The sequence below is a fragment of the Cuculus canorus genome, chromosome 10, assembly GCF_017976375.1.
Source record: "Cuculus canorus isolate bCucCan1 chromosome 10, bCucCan1.pri, whole genome shotgun sequence".
NCBI lineage: Eukaryota > Metazoa > Chordata > Aves > Cuculiformes > Cuculidae > Cuculus > Cuculus canorus.
In genome coordinates, this window is record NC_071410.1 from 17,742,766 (window position 1) to 17,761,715 (window position 18,950).

Here is an 18,950-nt window from a genome sequence, read left to right on the forward strand (position 1 = left end):
GGGGGCGGGGCCAAGGCGGGACGCCTGCCCCCATGGGCAGGGCGAGTTCCCTCGCCTTGGACAGCCGAGGAATGGGGCAGCCCGGGCCAGGGCCTCCCCTCCCTCACAACAGAACATTTCTTCCCAAGTTCTCATCTCAGTCTCCCCTCTTGCAGCTGAAAACCGTTCTCCTCGTCTATTGAAGTCCAGATGGAGATCCATTACAAGTGGTGTCCTTCAGGGGTCCGTACTGGGACCGGTGCTGTTTGATATCTTCATCCATTATATTGACAGCGAGATCAAGTGCGCCCTCAGCAAGTTTGCAGATGGCACCAAGCTGAGGGTGCAGTTGCCACACCGGAAGGACGGGATCATCCAGAGAGACCTGGACAGGCTGGAGAAGTGGAGCTGTGAGCATCTCATGAGGTTCAACAAGGCCAAGGGCAAGGTCCTACACCTGGGTTGAGGCAATCCCTGTTTTCAGTACATGGTGAGGGATGATGTAATGGAGAGCAGCCCTGCAGAGAAGGGCTTGGGGTGCCGATTGATGAGAAGCTCAACATGAGCCGGCAACGTGTGCTCGCAGCCCAGAAACCAACCATGTCCTGGGCTGCCACAAAAGCAGCGTGGCCAGCAGGGCAAGGGAGGGGGTTCTGCCTCTCTATTCCTCCCTTGTGAAACCTCATCTGGAGTATTGTGTCCAGTTCTGGAATCCTTAACATAAGAAGGAGATGGAACTGCTGGGGGGGGGGGGGGGTGTTTACAAAGAGTTGTAGTGATAGGACGAGGGGCAATGGGTATAAATTGTAGAGGGACAGATTTAGGCTTGACATAAGAAAGAATTTCTTCACAATGAGAGTGGTGAGGCCCTGGCACAGGTTGCCCCGGGGAAGTTGTGGCTGCTCCAGACTTTGACTCCCGCTGTGCTCCCGGTGAGACCACAGCTCCCGGTGTGTTCCCAGGGGCACTCCGGTGTTCCCGATGGGACCGAAGCTCCCGGTCCGCCAAGGCAGGACAGCGGCTCTCGGCATCACCAAGCGGGACTACCGCACCCAGCACACCCCGGGAGGAACTGCAGTTCCCAGCATACTCCGGGCGGGACTACAGTTCCCAGCATACCCCGGGGCTCGCCCCGGCGCGGGACAGCCGGTCCCGATGGCGGCGGCTGCGGTCTATGTGTACAGCTCGGAGTACGTGGCCCTCTGCGACTCCCTCTGCAAAGTGCCCAAGAGGGTCAGCGCCTGGCGGGGCTCGGGGGGCGGGGGCCGGGCCGGGAGTGGTCCCTGGGGGGCTCCGGGGATGGGGCGGGTCACGGGTGGCGTGGGATGCCGGGGCCTGGGGGGTTTCCCGGGCCCCGTGGGAGCTAGGCCGGGGTGGGAAGGGGGCTCCGGGAGGTTCCCGGGCTCTCCGGGGGCGCAGCAGGGAGGGCCGAGGTGGGAGGGGATCCTGGGGGGCTCCGTGGTTTGGAAGGAGGTGTCACAGGTCTCAAGGGGATCCGGGGTGGGAGGGGACCCCGGGGGCTTGAGCGGGGCTGGGCAAGGGGTTAAGGGCCCATATGGGGGCTCAGCGGAGAGGCCTACGGTGGGAGGTGGCTCCAGGAGGCTGAGGGTTCACGGGCTGTGTGGGAGTGCAGCAGGGAGGCCTGGGGTGGGAGGGGGCCCTGGGGGCTTGCGGGGAGCTGGGGGGGTTAATGGGCCCTGTTGGACCCTGAGGTGCTCTGGGGGTTAGAAGGTTAATGGGCTCTCTGGGGCACAGTGAGGAGGCCTGGGCTGGAAGGGGACTCCTGGGGGGCTGCCGGCCCCTGGGGCAGCAGGAGGGTGCGGGAAGGTTGGGGAAGGCGCAGGAGGAGGGGGTCAGTGCCATCCCTCCTGGCACACAGGCCAGGAGTGGAGGCTGGGAAACAACCGTGATGCTTCCCAAGCTTCCCTCTGGGAAGCTGTGCACTGCTGTGCTTCTCCTGACACAGCCGGAGTGCCGTAGCCCCCTTGTCCAGGGCCCTGCACAGGCCGGGAGAGGTGACGGTGACCCTTTGGCTGCAGGTCACGTACCCCAGTCACTGTGCTGCTCTCCTAAAGCCACAGTCACAGTCTGATTTTTCTTTTCTCTAGGCCAGTATGGTGCATTCGTTGATCGAAGCGTATTCCTTACTTGACCACATGAAGTAAGTGCTCCCATTTTCTCTGAAGAGAATGTTTCCTCCTCTTGCTAATCAAAGAATCAGAATTGTTTGGTTGGAAAAGACTGTTGAGATCATATATACAAAGTTTATACGATACAAAGTGTATTTGTACCTGTCCGCTACAAAACCATATCCCTGAGCACCTTGGCTGGCCAGCTTTTAAATACCTCCAGGGATGAGGACTAAACTGCCTCCCTGGGCAGCCATTCCAGTGCCTGAGAACCCTTTCAGTGAAGGAATAATTCCTGATATCCAATCTGAACTTCCCCTGGTGCAACTTGAAGCCATTGCCGTTGCTAAGGTGTGGACAATACTGAGTAATCACAGGTCTTGCACTGTCCCTGCTGACAGCGCAAGTATAGGAGCCCAAGCAGAGCATATTTCTAGGATCTAAGGAAAGTCTGCTTGTTTTCCTCAAGATTATGGTACGTGTAGTTTACGGTTGTCCTTCCTTGTCTAATGGAATACAAATTGCCTTGTCCTTTCTCAGTCGAGCGCGCTGTCACTTGCTGCTCTTGTGGCTCTGAGAAGCAATGGTGTAGAATCTGTCTGGTGCTGCTCCAGATCCACTGGCTGGTGTTGGTGTGAAGAGGGGACGTGCTGTTTTGTGGTTGGTTTGGGAGACTTTCTGTGAGGTGTTGGTGCTGTTTGGGAGAGAAGATAAGATGAGGTCTGCAGAGGAAGAGTGAGAGCCCTCCCACCTCCTCAGGCTCTTGCTGCTGGGGGGCGTGAAGGGAAAGAATCATAGAATTATTAAGGTTGCAAAAGACCTCTCAGCTCATTGAGTCCAACCGTCAGCCCAACACACCAGTGCCTACTAAACTTTGTCCTCAAGTGCCACATCTACATGTTTTTTTAACCCCTCCAGGGATGGAGACTCCACCACTGCCTGGGCAGCCTCTACCAGCGCTTCACCCCTCTTTTGGTAAAAAAGTATTTTCTAATATACAATCTAAATCTCCTCTGGCACAACTTGAGGCCATTTGCTTTTGTCCTAGCCCTTGTAACTTGGGAGAATAAAAATTAAAAATACATTTTACAAGGGCAACTGAAACAAGAGGCACAGAAAAGGGTTAGCTCAGCCTCTCTTATGTAGCATCTCATTAAAAAAAAAATCCCATGTTTTCGTTCATCAGGGCTGGAAAGTCCTACTGGGACTTCTTTGGGTAGAATTTTTTGTTTCTGGTCATTTTGATAGTACATACTTTTGAGAGGGCTGCAGGTGCTGTTGCAGAGGCAGACCCAAATAGCTATTTGCCCTGTCGTGGGGTGAGCTCAGCACCTGAGCAAGCCTGGAGCTGGGAGATTCTTGTGTTGTTCCAGTGGAACAGAGTTGTACTGCATTGCCACTGTGGGCCCCCAAAGCCTGAGGTTTGGTGAGGGCTTCAGTGTGTCACAAGAGGCTGAGGGGAGACCTTATTGCTCTCTGCAGCTTGTGAAAGGAGATTGTAATGAGGTGGGTGCTGGGGTCTTCTCCCAAGTAATGAGTGACAGGATGAGAGGAAATGGCCTCAAATTGTGCCAGGAGAGGTTTAGGTTGGATATTAGGAAGAATCTCTTCACTGAAAGAGTGTTGAGGTATTGGAAGAGGCTGCCAAGGCAGTGATGTAGCCTCCGTCGCTGGAGGGAATCAAAAAACCATGTAGCTGTGGCAATTTGTGGCGTGATTTAATTGGCACGGTGGGGTTGGGCTGATGGTTGGGCTGGATGTGCTGAGAGGTCTTTTCCAACCTTAATGATTCCATGATTCTGAGGTTGGTTCAGGCAGATTGCAAGGTGCCCAAACCCAGGAAAGGTGATGTACGAGTTGCTGAGGACAGCTCTGTTTTGAATGTGGGTGGCGTTAAGAGCACGTCAGAGGCTGGGCCTGGATGTTTTCACTCTGTTATTTCGTCTGTGTGTAACCAGAATGTTGGATCTGCTGGGGAGACTGCGAGAGCATGCAGAAAAGGGAAAAGCACATGAAGCAAAGAGGAAAGGTCGAAGGTCGATGCAGGCAGCACCTGCAGGTGTTCCTCTTTGGGGTGGACACAGCAGGCAGTGCCAAGCTGGGGGAAAGGCCCATTCCAGCTCAACTCCTAGTCTGAGGAGGTTAAAGCTGGGTGTTCCAGCCAAACCTGATGTGCTCCCTTCCTCCTCTCTGCCTAGGATAGTCAAGCCAAAAGTGGCCTCCATGGAGGAGATGGCAACTTTCCACACGGATGCCTACCTGCAGCACCTGCAGAAGGTCAGCGAGGAGGGGGATGATGACCATCCGGAGTCCGTGGAGTATGGACTGGGTGAGAATGCTTATTTTCAGCAAGAGATGAACTGATTATTGAGTCCAGGATGTTTTTGCTGGAGCTGAGATTAGGCAGAGGGGTGAGTTCAGGTGGGCTGCTGGTCTGTTTGTAGAGGGAAATGCTCTGTGATGGGGTGTTGTTGAACCCCATCAGCCAGCAGTCACCTGCCAGGCTGGAATTTCATGACTGCTGGCAGAGAAAACTGTCAGCCTTGTGCTGTGTCTCCATGTAGCTCAGCCTGTCTCTTGCTCACTAGGAGCTGTGGGGTCCTCCCTGGGCTGCAGGGGGATCTCTGCTCCACCGCGGGAACCTCCCTGGGCTGCAGGGAAACCTGCTCCACCATGGAGACCTCTCTGGACTGCAGGGGAATCTCTGCTCCACCGTGGAGACCTCCCTGGGCTGCAAGGGCATCTCTGCTCCTGTGCCTGGAGCACCTCGTCCCCCTCCTCCATTGACCTTTGTGTCTGCAGAGTTGTTCATCCCACATATTCTCACTCCTCTCTCTGGCTGCTGCTCAGTGTTTTTACCCTTTCTTCAGTATGTTATCCCAGAGGCACCACGAGCACTGCTGATGGGCTCAGTGTTGGCCAGCAGTGGATCTGTTGTGGAGCCATCTCTGTCTGACATGGGTGCAGCTCCTGGGGTCTCCTCGCAGAACCCACCTCTGCAGTCTCCACCACTATGAAAACGTTGCCATGCAAACTCTATTTTTTTCTTTACTTACATCCTCTAAATCTGCTGTGTGAGCCCAAATCCGATCCCTGTTGGGAGGCTTTTGTGCTGTGGCTTCTTCATTGCACCTGAAACAAAAAGTTAGGGTGGCAGTTGAAGAGAGTTTACTCAAAACAAAGGGAATGTGCTTCCCCCAGAGGAGAAGCCTTTTGTGTCTGAAACTCTTGAACTCTTACCTGCAGGTTATGACTGTCCGGCTACTGAAGGGATCTTTGAGTATGCCGCAGCCGTGGGAGGAGCCACTATCACTGCAGCCCAGTGCCTGCTGGACGGCAAGTGCAAGGTAGCGATTAACTGGCCTGGAGGGTGGCATCATGCAAAGAAGTAAGGAAACAATTTCTTCCCTTGTGTTTTCTTGCCTGATGTCTGAACCCTGCCTCCTAGCTCCCAGCTTCCCTGCGAACCTTCAGGGTGTGGTGATTTGGCTGGAAGAGAGTGAGGTGTGAGAGGGGTGAGAGAAGGTAGGAGGTAAATAGGAAAGAGGCAGAGTGCAGGGCAGAGGCCTGGTTACTGACGCAATCCTGGATGGCAGCGTGGATCTAGGGCAGGTATATTCAGAGGTGTCCTGCCATCCATTGATATATGGTTATTTCTGGGAGGTCAAGTAAGAGTTGATTTTGCAAAGCCCACAGCCATAAAGTAGCTGTGGAGAGGGAAACTACTGGTGCCCCTCCCAACTTGGAAGAAAACGGGAGCACGGCAACACATTGTCCACGTTGTTTTGTGTGGCTTGTTGGTTTCTTAATTAGAGGTTAGAAAGAGTGCAGGTGAACCTCTGTTTTTCTCCACACTCTGCAGGTGGCTCTTTGCTCTGAGCTTTAATGTCAATAATGATCTTCCAGATCAGAAGGGGAGGTAAAAATTTCATCTCTGAATCCTGTGATTCTATAGTGATAAAATAATTTGTTTCCGTGGCTTGCCAGTTTTCCACAGCAGTATGTTTTATTTTAACTTTTGTCACCCACCTCCCAAAAAATGAGGCCTGTCTGCCAGTGCAAACAAAACACCACCCATCCTTGTCCCCAGCTAACTGGCCCTTGTAGTGCTGTTCCATTTCCCTGGGGACCCCCAGAATCATAGAATTACAGAATGGTTTGAGTTAGAAAGGACCTTAAAGCCCGTCCAGTTCCACCCCCTGCCATGGGCAGGGACACCTCCCACTGGATCAGGGGCTTCAAGCCCCATCCAACCTGGCCTTGAACCCCTCCAGGGATGGGGCAGCCACCACTGCTCTGGGCAACTTGGGCCAGGGCCTCACCACCCTCACAGCAAAACATTGCTTCCTAAGATCTCATCCCCAACTCCCCTTTTTCAGCTAAAAACCATCCCTGCTTTGTCCTGTGCCTGCACTCCTTTATCAAGAGCCCCTCCTCAGCTTTCCTGGAGCCCCTTTCAGGACTGGAAGCTGCTCTAAGGCTTCTCTTCTCCAGGCTGAACAACCCCAACTCTCTCAGCCTGTCCTTGTATGGGAGGCGCTCCAGCCCTCTGATTATCTCCATGGCCTCCTCTGGACTAGCTCCACAGATCCATGTAACAGATCCAGAAACTAGCAGGAACTATGTGTCTAGCCGTAGCAGCTGTTACATGGCTGCGCAGGTGCCTCTTCTTGCTCTGATGACTTTTTTGACCTGAGAGAGGAACTCTGGATTTATAATAGTGGTGTGCACGCTCCAGCAATGGCAGTGTCTCTGCAGGACCCTTTTCCTGGTCAGCACTTTTGTGGATATAAGTTCAAGTATGGCTTGATGAGGAAGGAGAGCGTTTATCCCTGCTGAGCCAAGCCCTCTTCCTCTTTGCAGGAGGGAGGGATGGCTTTTTAAAAAATTTCTTTTATTGTTTATCTTAGTTGCATGGTTCACAAGATGCAGTAGCAGAAGAAATCTTTGAGTCCTAGAATGGCTCTGGTTTAAATCAGATCTCCAGCATGATCTAAGAGCGTATAGGCTAGTGCTAAGTGATGATGGGAACATGACTTCGAAGCAAGTCTGGAGGAGAGATTAAGAAACTTTCTTGTTCCTTTGATGCCAGCATTATGTAAGATGTTCCTGATGTATCTCAGGGAGTAAGTCTTTCCTCTGTTTAGCTGCCAGGGCTCTGTTCTAGCTGAGCCCAGGAGCTGTGTTGTAAAGGACTGCATGTGGGCCATCCTACTTGAATTTTCCTGGGGAGGAAGGGAAAGAGAGCTCTGGGGGAGGTTTAACCTTCATACCCTGAGACTTTGGAACAGAGCAGCAGAGCGCTGTGACTGCCTTAGACCTGCCTTTTACTGCCAGGACCTTCCTGGGACCAAGACCGAAGGGCTGGAGTGGCTCCTGCCTGTGCCTGTCCAGCACTCGCAGGAAAATGGCCAAGCAGGGCTGTCCAGGGGGCTCTTGCTGCAGAAGGAGAGGAGATACAGCGCAAAGTGCGTTTGAGTCAAGGGGCTGTGAACATATTTATAGTATCTTGAGTGCAGAAAGCTAACGTTTTATTGGTGCAGTGGCAAAATGGTCAGAGGAACCCTGCCAAGCACCCTCCATGGGTCAGGGCCTTTCTGCAACATAGCCAGCTGCCAGCAAGCCCAGGGTTGAGAAGCCATCAGCACAAGCAGTCCTGTTCTCTGTGCTTCCTAGCCATGCTCTGAGGTGCTCATGACCCATCCCTTGGTCCCTGCTGGGCTTCATCTGGCTCTTCATCCTCTTCTGTGTATCCCTGCAGGATGGAGACTTGCAGAGTGAAAGTGGTAACACTCAAGTCAGTGGTGATTATGTAGGTGATGTTCAACCTAATGGACATTGTTTCCACAGAGATGAAGCTTCTGGCTTCTGTTACCTGAACGATGCAGTCTTGGGGATCCTGCGGCTGCGCCAGAAATTTGACCGTGTCCTTTATATCGATTTGGATTTGCACCATGGGGATGGTAAGGCTCAGCGCAGACTGCATGCACAGTCACACAGACTCAGGAGGAAGAGTGGAAGACATGAAGGCCTTTCAGGGCAGTAGGGCTTTACCTGTTGCGGCAGCCATGGCTTTACCTCCTTTCAGTGCAGTCAGGTTCCCTCAATCCATTCTGCCTCATTCTCCTTTATGGATTTGCCCTATGCTGCTCATCAGACCTCTCTGGATCTTCTGGGCAATGGTCTTGGACCTTAAGCTTGAAGCAGCATGTTCCCATGCCAGTAATCCCCTCTGCCAGTGGCTCTCCAGCAGGGGCTTCCCCCAGTTCCTTGCCTCCCATCCCAGCAGAATAGCTTAAGTGTTTAAATAGTGCTTAATGGTTTAATGCCTCCAGTGCAAGAGGAAAGCAGTCAGTAGTAAATGGTGCTTTTAAGAGAAGGCTTAATACTATAAAACTAAAGCCAGGGCTGGCCTTGCTGAAACTGGTCTCTCCATCAAGGCCACTATTTCAACACTGTTTAACATTTCCTCCTCTTTTAAATTTTATGGTATGTTTCACTCCGTTTTCCCCCCACATTTGGTTTCTGTTGAGTTTGCCTTTTCCTGCTCTATGCCCACTATTTTACTATGTATTTATGGAAAAAAGAAGGCAGCAGCACTGAGAAAAAGTGAGAGAAGCCTGGTAGCTTTGGATCTATTCAGAGCCAAACTCTGGCCAAGGCATCCGTGCTTAGTTCCTTCCCCGAGCCTTGCAGGCCAAACGCTGTTAATGTGGATGCTGACCTGAGGTATCCACTCAGTGCTGATTAGCGTGAGGCCTGTCAGATTCATTTCAGTTCTAAGCTCTGCAGCACTTCAGGTCTCCGTTAATCAAGGAAGGATTTAGTGAGATGCACCTGGTTTTCTGCTTTGCTCATTCTCTTCCTGCTCTGCTTACTGCCCCGTGTTTATCAAGTGGCTTGCTTGTGTGTTTAGATTCTGTTATTTATGTGAATGATGCATGAAAGCTTTTTTCTCTTCACTTTTTCTGATAGGCGTTGAAGATGCCTTTAGTTTCACCTCGAAAGTCATGACGGTTTCTCTGCATAAGTTTTCACCAGGATTTTTCCCAGGCAAGTTGAACTAGCAGTTCAGATTAGCAGTTTGTGCTAATTTGGTTCACCCGTTCTGCCCCTCTGCTCTTGTGAGACCTCACCTGGACCCCTGCATTCAGCTCTGAAGTCCTCAGCACAGGCAGGACACGGAGTTGCTGGAGCAAGTCCAGAGGAGGCTCTGGAGGTGATCTGAGGGCTGGAGCACCTCCCGTACAAAGACACGCTGAAAGAGTTGGGGTTGTTCAGCCTGGAGAAGAGAAGGCTGTGGGGAGACCTTAGAGCAGCTTCCAAAACTGAAAGGGGCTCCAGGAAAGCTGGGGAGGGGCTCTGGATAAGGGAGTGCAGGGGAAGGATGAGGAGGAACGGTTTTAAACTGAAAAAGGGAAGATTGATATGAAGAAATGTTAGGAAGAAATGTTTTGCTGCGTGGGTGGGGAGGCCCTGGCCCAGGTTGCCCAGAGCAGTGGTGGCTGCCTCATCCCTGGAGGTGTTCGAGGCCAGATTGGATGAGGCTTTGGTTGCCCTGATCCAGTGGGAGGTGTCCTTGCCCATGACAGAGTTGGAACCAGAAGAGCCTTAGTGTCCTTTCCAGCCCAAACCATTCCATGATTCTGTGATCACTGGCGAGGCCCCAGCACAGGCAAGTCCCAACCCTTCTGTCCAGCAGACATGACTTGCTGCCTCTTCTGTTGACCCAGGAGAATGAAAGAGGGGAACTACATGTTTGGGATTTCCCCCATTCTGATTGTTGCTAAGCTCTGGGCAGAGCCACTGCTGGGTGCCCGTGTGCAGCCCTTGAAAGCTGCATGACAGAATTGGGCAGAGGGTGAGGACCAGGTCCATCCAACCTCTCCTTTATCGGTGGTGGCCAGTGGACTCTCCCATAAGCGTGCTAAAGTTCTTGGCTCTCTGCTTTCATCTTAGACATCCCATCCATTTCTCTTGCTGCTGATGCCCTTTCCCTAGTAATTAACCATGGGATGTTTCTGTTTTTCAGGCACCGGGGATGTGACAGATGTTGGCCTGGGCAAAGGTCGCTATTATAGTGTGAACGTACCTATCCAAGATGGCATTCAGGATGAGAAATATTACCAGATCTGTGAAACGTAAGCCCTCTTGCTCTGACGTAGTTTATTTGAATGGGATTTTGGAGAAGACTGCTCAGATTTTGTTTTATTTACTATTTTTAGTTACAGTCCTTCCTTAAGTTTTGCCCTGCTCCTTTTACAGATTTGGATTACAATGGACACCAGACCTTAAGAGGTCTCAGAAGTCTTGTCTGAATCCTTAGGCAAACTGAATATGTAGCGGCATTTGTGGGTGGCTGGGGGGGTCTCTTTGCCATGGATCAGCCTTGTGTGTTGAAGGGGAGACTGAGAAGGGACAAATACTTCTCAGCTGTGGATGTAGGGCTAGATGATTTTTCTTCAAATAAGGGCTCTGAACCTTGACCACCTGTGGAAGATACGCTCGGGGCTGAGCAAAATGTGCTTTCCAAGCACCTTCTTTTTGTGCCGGGAGAACGAAAGGCTGAAAGCTGAATGTCTGCTGGTGACTGAGCTGCCTCCTGGCTGGCCCCTCTTTCACTCAATTGGTGGTGAACCTCGCAAGCCATTGCCCATGTTAAAACCAGGCTGTGGGGCTTGTCCTTTTCTAGGGGAGAGGAGCCTTAGTACAGAGCCACAGGTCATGGTAGCACACACACCTTTTGGCTCTAACGCTGTGGGCTGAAACCTCTCCAGACTTGTAGCTTGTGGGAAGAGGCTCTTTATCAGGGACACCTCCCACTGGATCCGGTTGCTCAAATCCTATCCAGCCTGGCCTTGAACACCTCCAGGGATGGGGCAGCCACCACTTCTCTGGGCACTTGAGCCAGGGCCTCACCATCCTCACAGCAAAACATTTCTTCCTAAGATCCCATCTCAATCTCCCCTCTTTCAGCAGAAGACTATTCCCCCTCATCCCGTCCCTGCACTCTCTGATCAAGAGCCCTTTCCCAGCTTCCCTGGAGCCCCTTTCAAGTACCTGAAGCTGCTCTGAGGTCTCCCTGGAGCCTTCCTTTCTCCAGGCTGAACAACCCCAACTCTCTCAGCCTGTCCTTGTATGGGAGGTTCTCCAGCCCTCATCATCTTTGTGGCCTCTTCTGGACATGCTCCACATCCTTCCTGTGCTGACATTCCTCTGTCCATGTTATTGCGCATGCATCTCCCCTTTTGTCGTGGATCCATGAGGAATGTAGAACTTCCTAGGGAGGAGGTGAGCTGTTTGAACTGGCCAGTGTCAGCTGCCTGTCTGCCAAAAGTGGAGAAGCGTGTCTGGGGGTCACGGGGCAAGAGGGACCCAGAGACAGCTCGCAGAAGCTGGATGTGTGTGCAGAGATCTAAGCGCAGAGAAACAAAGTCTTCATCAGCAGCACATGGTGTCAAGAAGCCCTACAAGGTGTGAAGGAAGCTGGTTCAGTCCTCCTTAGTCCAGGGAAGGGTAGTACAATGTGGGTCTCGGACAGGGGTGGAATCCGCTCCGGTCCATCCTGTCCTTGACATCTGAAGAGTTGCTGACTGGGTCCACTTCAAGAACGAAGCTTATGCCAATTTGACTGCTCTGTCCTTGGCACTATGATTTTCATCACTTGCCTCAGTTTGCTTAGCTCGGTGAGTCCGTGTGGACTACATGGCATAGTAGATGTCAAAACATGAGTGGTGTCATCTACCTGGGTGCCTGTGGTGGTGGGGCCAGGCTCTTAGCACGGCCAGGCTGTGCTGCCGTACCTGGGGTGAATATGCATGCTGGATGAAAAGCCTGTTTTCTCCCAGGCTCGCATATTCGGTCTTAGAGGGGGTTGAATTTTTTTCCCAACGCTTTTTCTCATCGCTGGTTGAGGTTTTTTCCAGCGGTGCCTGTATTTCAGTAGTGAATTTTTGGTGCTTGTAGAACTGGCGACCTCAGTCCTTGGCAGACAATGAAGTTCCTTAGCTGGGTGCAGGGAAGGGCTGAGGTTCTTGGGGAGCTCAGTGCGTTCCTCGACTGGGTGCAGGGAACGGCTGAGTTTCTGTGGATGAGTGCAGGTAAATGAAGCTCTTTGTCACGAGGAAGCACCTCTCTTGTTTGGCCCTGCTGTGGTTTCTAATTGCATGTCAGATAAGAATTGGCAATGCTTACATTCTCTTAACAAAAGTAAAAGCGTTTATACCAGGGCTTTCTACTTCAGGAAAATAAAACCACTGTTGTGAAAGGAACGTGGTTTTCTCCATTATTTGCCTTGTAATTTGGGTTTGTAATTTGAGTACAGTGCTGGGAACAGGATTGTTCCTTTTGTTGATTATTCTTAACGCTAAAAATATGCTGGAGCGAAGCCAAATGTCTGACGCGCTTAATTGCCTTCTGCAAGAGAGAATACTTCTAATAAACTGTCTCCAGGACACTGGCCCCGCTGCACCTCAGCATCTGCTAGAGCTGGGGAAATGTATTTCTGCCTCAAGAGCCATATGGGAGAGAGAAGAATGAGAACTTAAATGGAGCCTTCCTCTGCCGATCGTGTCCTGTTGAGAGCTGTCTGAGAGTTTAGGATTGTCATTTTGCAGACTGCTCTTCACCGTGACTTTCATAGGAGAGAAAAGCCCCTGGATTTGGCTTGTGGCCCTTCACCACTGGTATTAGCAATGATCTGATCAGGACTAGATCTCCCTCTCCCATATTCTCAGTGATGCTTTTGCTGTCATCAGCCTTGTGTTGAGCACTCTGAGAGCTAAACTTACTGCTGGAGAGTAAGAGGCAGAAGGGTAACTGGGAGCAGAGGGAGCGTGACAGGAGACAGGTGGGAGCAGAAAGTGCAGAAACCTTGAGAGGCAGCGGTGGATCTGAGGGACCAGGGCCATGCCACAGCATCCTTCTGAGCTGTTTGTGGTAACTCCTACCACTTCTGTCCCCAGCGTGCTGAAGGAGGTGTATGCTGCCTTCAACCCAGACGCGGTTGTGCTGCAGCTGGGGGCAGACACCATCGCTGGAGATCCCATGTGCTCTTTCAACATGACGCCTGAGGGAGTGGGCAGGTGCCTGAAGTATGTCCTGCAGTGGCAGCTAGCAACTCTCATCCTGGGAGGAGGTGAGTGCGTGCCCATCCTAATGTCCGCAAGGAAACTGGTTTGCCCTCCTGTCACCATTCCTCAAGTGCGTGACGTTGGGCTTGGCAATGGCTGGAATTTAGCAGGGTGACTGCTGGGCAGTGTAAAGAGGGCACTCTGGCGCAGTGCTTTTTTCACACAGACCTGAAATCCTTGACACTGACAGCTGCAAGTCTTAGTGCTGACCCTAAGATCTCAAGTTAAAGGCTGCTTGGCTCTTCTGGAGAATCGTAGAATAGAATCATGGGATGGTTTGGGTCAGAAGGAACCTTAAAGACCATCCAGTTCCAGCCCATTGCCATGGGCAGGGACACCTCCCACTGGATCAGGTTGCTCAGAGCCCTATCCAGCCTGGCCTTGAACATCTCCAGGGATGGGGCAGCCACCACTGCACTGGGCAGCCTGGGCCAGGGCCTCACCACCCTCACAGCAAAACATTTCTTTCTAAGATCTCATTTCAATCTCCCCTCTTTCAGCTGAAAATCATTCCCTCTCATCCTGCCCCTGCACTCCCTGATCAAGAGCCCCTCTCCAGCATTCCTGGGGGCCCCTTTCAATACTGGAAGCTGCTCTAGAGTCTCCCCACAGCCTTCTCTTCACCAGGCTGAACAACCCCAACTCTCAGAGCCTATCCTCAAAGAGCAGGTGCTCCAGAAGAGCAGAGGTTGTTACCCCTGCTGAACTGACCCTGGCTTCTCAGTGGCACCTCTGATTTCCATCTCTGCTCATCAGCCAGCCCTTCAGTGCTTCTTTTTAAAAACGAGTGCTGTGTTCCCAAACCTACCTTATGCATCTGGCAATGAATGATTTTGTTTGGATTCAAGCAGGGTTTTGGGAAAATACTGGCTGCCCACACAGTACAGCAAATGCTAAGGTTGCCTTAGCTCTGCCATGGGGCATAACCAGCTGCATGTGCAGTGTGAAGTGGTTGCAAGTTGTACTGATGAGCTTTTTATTTGTCCTCTCAAACATAACAGCGCCGAAGAGCTCACCAGCAAATGGCTGCATGTGTGTACTATGCTTTATGGGTTGAAGGCTGGCATTAAAAAGCAGGAATCCGCTGTCTCCGCTGCTGCCCTTGTACTTCTTTCCTTTGAACACCCCTCCTTGTTGCCAGGAGAGGGCCCAGCGTGTGGTGCCAGGGTCTTGTGCTGGGTCTGAGATGGTGGCTAGAGGAGCGTGTGCCACACTGAGTGTAACTGGAGTCCAGTTTGGGAGGTCTGTCCTCACGGACATTGTCATTCAGACCTGTCCTTGTGTTGCTGGCTGATGCAAAATGCAGTTTTTGGTGTAGCTTGTGTGGATGAAATAAGCTGAATCAGTGTGAAGTGCATATATTGTCTCCATGATTTGTTCCTCCCACTGAAACCTTCTTCTTTCTCCCCTTTCCTCACTGTTCCCCCTCCAAAATGACAATTCTTGCTGGAGACAGGAGGCTACAACCTTGCCAACACAGCTCGCTGCTGGGCATACTTGACTGGGGTCATCCTTGGGAGAACGCTGTCTTCCGAGATCCCTGATCACGAGGTAAAGCTTTGACAAACCCTCCCTTCTCCTCGAGTCTTTCTCCCTAATCCGAAAAGCATCCTTGCTGCTGAGTACCCTTTGGCTGAGATGCTCCTGTCAAAATAATGCCCAGTCCTAGCAGCATAGTGGGTATTTGTTCCCAAGTCCTGAAGCTGGTTGCAGCTTTTTGCAAGGGCTCTCAGAAGCTGATAAACTCTAGTCTCAGTTAATTACAAAGAGGACAGGAAGGGCGAGTCGCCTCTTTAATCAAATACTTCTTCAAGATGTGCCTGTACATTTGCCAGAGAAGAGCCAGGCCTTTCTCAAGGCTTTACATTTTAGCCCTGCTTTCACAAATTGCAACAAGTACCAGACACGACACTGAAGCTTTTCTGATCGCAGTCTTGCAATGGGCGATGGGCCAGGTGCTGTTCACAATTGCATCTAAATCCTCTCAATCCCAGTAGTACTGTTTTTAAAGTCTTGAGCAGGGCTGGGCAGCTGCTTAGGGGACACGATCTAGACCGACCTTGGGTGGAATAACTATAGGTTCATACTAGATCGCAAACCACAGATCAGTGGTGTTGACTGTACACGAGTAAACTTACACATGTGAAGCAGTCCAAGCCCACAGTGGCTACAGAGTGAGAATGATGGGTTTGCCTTTGTCAAAGGATCTCTCAGACCAGTATGCGTGAGGAAATAAAGCATCTGTGCGGCCTGTTTTGGGGAAACTGAAATGAAAAAAATAAAGAAGAAAAGGCTAAGACAGTCATGTTATTAAAGGGGTAGGATATTTTCTACTGAATAATGCCAGATCTGACAACAAGTACTGTGCCAGTAGAGAAAAATCAGACATTTTATAAAATTCTAAACTCTGTCCCTGATTTTAGTACATAATGGTGGACAGTCAGCACTGAATGTTCAAGAAAATTCTATCTTGATCCCTCCAGATCTCCTAAGACTATTCCAACACCATTACGCTGCTGCTCAGTCAAATGCTTTGTGGATCTCAAGAGCACAACTGTCTTGTTTTCAAGCCCTTCTCCACAAAATCAGGAACAAAAAAGAACAACCAAAACATCTCCACATTTATGAAGTACTTAAAGGGGACTACAGGAAAGCTGGGGAGGGGCTCTTCTCTTCTATGGGCTGAACAACCCCAATTCTCTCAGCCTTTATCAGCACTTGGGCAGGAAAGATAAATTATAAACCTCAAAAGTACACTGATTTTCACAGTCATGTCAGCGCAGCACTCTGCAAGGGAGGGTGTGGAGCCAAAAGGAAGGGTACCTGATAGGCAGCATTTAAAGTTTGTTCATTAAAAACTCAGGTTTGCAGATGACCGTGTATAAAATGAGTGTCAGCAGCTTTCCCTAATAAACCATTGGGAGAGACAGGTTTTGGCTGCACCCCTGTGCTCTGTTTCCCAAGCCCTTGAATTGGTAGCGGTTGCAGACTTCAGGTGGGCACAGGCAGTGCAGAAGCACCTCTTTGATGCAGTGAAGCTACACGTGCCCCTGAGATGGAGAAAATGGTTTTGCCTTTTTACAAACAGATACCCCTGGAGAGCCCTCCCTGCAGCTTCAGGCAGCTGGAGACCTCTCTGCTGACTCTCCTCTCCTCTTCCCTGCAGTTCTTCACAGAGTACGGCCCTGATTATGTGCTGGAAATCACTCCAAGCTGCAGACCAGACCGCAATGAGCCACAGAGAATTCAAGAAATTCTAAACTCTATCAAAGGTGAGTTGTCCCAGCCAACGCTCCGGCTTCAGGCTTACAGGTATTTTTAGAGAGGACTTTAGGAAAGCACCTTGAGTCTTTCTCACTGACTGGAAAGATGAACCACATTCATTGAATCATGGAATAGTTGGGGTCAGAAGGGACCTCAAAGCCCATCCAGTTTCAAACCCCTGCCATGGGCAGGGACACCTGCCACTGGATCAGGGTGCTCGAAGCTCCATCCAACCCAGCCTTAAACACCTCCAAGGCTTCCCTGGGCAACCTGGGCCAGGGTCTCCCCACTTGCACAGGAAAACGTTTCTTCCTAAGATCTCATCTCAGTCTCCCTTTTTCATCTTAAAACCGTTCCCCCTCATCCTCTCCCTGCACTCCATGATAAAGAGTTGATGACCATGGATGTCTTGAGGTTTCCATTCCCAAGCAGAGGCAGGCCCTGACTTGCCCAGGAGGGGAGGAGGAACAGCATTGCTCCAAAGCTGGAAGGGAGGGATCTGTGCTATACACTCCTGGCAGCACATCCAGCCTGGAGGGAGGAGGAGGCAGCAGGGAGGGAGCATGTGCTTCTGTGGTGCTGGCTGTGAGTCCTGAACCAGCAATCAGCCTGCAGGAGAAACTCGTAGCAGAAGTGGTGGCAGCATCTCCCTTTGGTAGTTCCTCAAGTCTGGCTCAAAGGAGAGCAGCAGACTCTGTGAATGGAGTGAGGGGCCAGTGGGGAACAGGGTATTCCCTGAGGCTGGTATTCCTGTATCACTGCCCAGTCCGTCACGCACAGGGGTGGCACTCCTGTCTCTGTCCAGGCTGTAATATCAGTGGAAATACCTTTTTCTGCCTCCTTTTATTTGCAGGGAATCTAAAGCACGTTGTTTAGCGGAGAAGGAAGGCTCAGATTTCCACCAAAGCACTTCCCGTGGTGAGGACAGCGTGTTCATGTGAGCAGCTGGTGAAATGTGTGGCTGCCGGGGAAATTTGGAAGAAATTAATGTTGGTTGGTTGACTTTTTTTTTTTTTCCTCTCTAAAGAAGAAAAGCTGCTGCATGCCACGAGTTCCGTGGCTCTCCCCAGGCCAGGAGCGTGGGCCCTCCAGCCACAGCTTTCCAGTGCCAGCAGAGCCTTCCTGGTTACTCTTTCCTTTTTTAACACCATAGAGTTTATTCTCACAACTGATTTTAAATAGTTTTTAAGAGAGGGGTTTCTCAGAGCAGTGAACCCTCCCCATCCTGAATCCAATGCCACGTTGCCTTCCCGGCAGGAGCATGGCCTCTGAGCTGCCGACGCAGGGAGTGGTGCTGAGTGCCATCCAGGACCCAGGGCCCAGACTGTGCCTGTTGGCCACAGAAAGGCCCGGCTGTTGTGGTTTTAACTGGGAATTTTTTTACAATAAAATATTTGGAATACTCCTCCAGCCCTTTCCTTTCTTCTTGCCTTGCTTGTGCCCTTTTCCACAGCACTGCGTGTGTTCAGCAGAGGTCTGGCCAACGCTAGGAAGTGAAGGTCTGTGGTTGCAATTGTGACTGTCCCTTCCAGCGCCATCACATGAGGTAGGGCAGACCACCAGGGTGAGGGGTGAGCTCCTGAAATCCTGCGCAGGGGAGCCAGACCTTGAGTGTCAAGGGAGATGCAGGGCAGGGTGTCATCTCCTGTCCCAGGAGATGAACCAACCTCTAGATGCCACAGTGCCCCATGAGAGCTGCTGCTCAGCATTCTGGGGAGGGGACAGGTACAGAGATGTCTGAGGCAGATCCTTCCCAGTGCCTTGGGCCGTGGAGCCTGGTCTCTGCTGCTTTTGGCCCCTCTTTCCCCTGGCCCATGGAGGTTTTATTTGTGCTGCTTCTTTTTAAAGATGTCCAGTCGCGGTGGGAAAGCATCTTTCCTGTTGCTTTAATTATGCTGGAATAAATAACAAGGTGAAGGGACCCGCAGCATGGCTTGGCTTTGTTTCAATCTCTTCTTTTTCACTGCCAATCCAAATAAGAGGAAATCCAGCATAGAGGGAGTTCAGCTGGACTTGGCTCCTGTGTCATAGAATCATGGAATCATTAAGGTTGGAAAAGACCTCTCAGCTCATCCAGTCCAACCATCATCCCAACACCACCGTGCCAACTAAATCATGTCCCAAAATGCCACACCTACATGAGTCTTTGAACACCTCCAGGGATGGTCCCTGTGCAGTGACTTCCCCCTTTCCCTCCCGGGGTTGGCTGTGCTGGGGTGAGAAGAGCCCAGCTGTGTGCAGCAAGTGCGAACAGGAGGCTGGTGTTGCCACCAGCACAGCAAAGGCTCTGGGTGCCCCGGGGGGGTGTCGAACCCGGGGATTGTTCAGCCAGAAGTGGGGTATGGGATAGCAGAGAAGCTGTTCAGCTGCCCCCTCCAGCCTTCCTTTTTCCAGCACAGCCCTCAGAGCTGCTTTAGGAACACAACTGGGAAAGGAAACAATGGGA

General features: G+C 51.4%; 1 protein-coding gene across 4 annotated transcripts; it reads left to right on the forward strand.

Moving 5' to 3' along the window:
• Nucleotides 1–945: 945 nt before the first annotated feature.
• On the forward strand, nucleotides 946–18,908 carry HDAC8 (histone deacetylase 8). 4 transcript variants are annotated; one of them, XR_008451428.1, is made up of 12 exons: nucleotides 946–1,212; nucleotides 2,088–2,140; nucleotides 4,307–4,437; nucleotides 5,355–5,496; nucleotides 7,959–8,071; nucleotides 9,084–9,161; nucleotides 10,141–10,249; nucleotides 13,073–13,245; nucleotides 14,697–14,791; nucleotides 16,407–16,512; nucleotides 17,358–17,441; nucleotides 17,532–18,907. XR_008451428.1 is itself a non-coding variant. In XM_054075562.1 (12 exons), exons 1-11 carry the CDS (start codon nucleotides 961–963, stop codon nucleotides 17,378–17,380), a joined length of 1,275 nt encoding a protein of 424 aa, XP_053931537.1. In that variant the 5' UTR covers nucleotides 946–960; the 3' UTR covers nucleotides 17,381–17,422; nucleotides 17,532–18,908. The 4 variants fall into 4 exon arrangements, 3 of the variants coding, with proteins under 3 accessions (XP_053931537.1, XP_053931536.1, XP_053931538.1); XM_054075562.1 differs by having other exon boundaries at nucleotides 17,358–17,422; nucleotides 17,532–18,908; XM_054075561.1 differs by having other exon boundaries at nucleotides 17,358–18,898.
• The last annotated feature ends 42 nt before the right edge of the window (nucleotides 18,909–18,950 follow it).

Bases quoted from the DNA above. Each gene is read 5' to 3' on its own strand.
- HDAC8 (XM_054075562.1), top strand. From the start codon at position 961: ATGGGACCGAAGCTCCCGGTCCGCCAAGGCAGGACAGCGGCTCTCGGC. The intron at 4,438-5,354 runs GTGAGAATGCTT...TCTTACCTGCAG, and splicing joins GTCCGTGGAGTATGGACTGG to GTTATGACTGTCCGGCTACT. The intron at 16,513-17,357 runs GTGAGTTGTCCC...TTTTATTTGCAG, and splicing joins AATTCTAAACTCTATCAAAG to GGAATCTAAAGCACGTTGTT.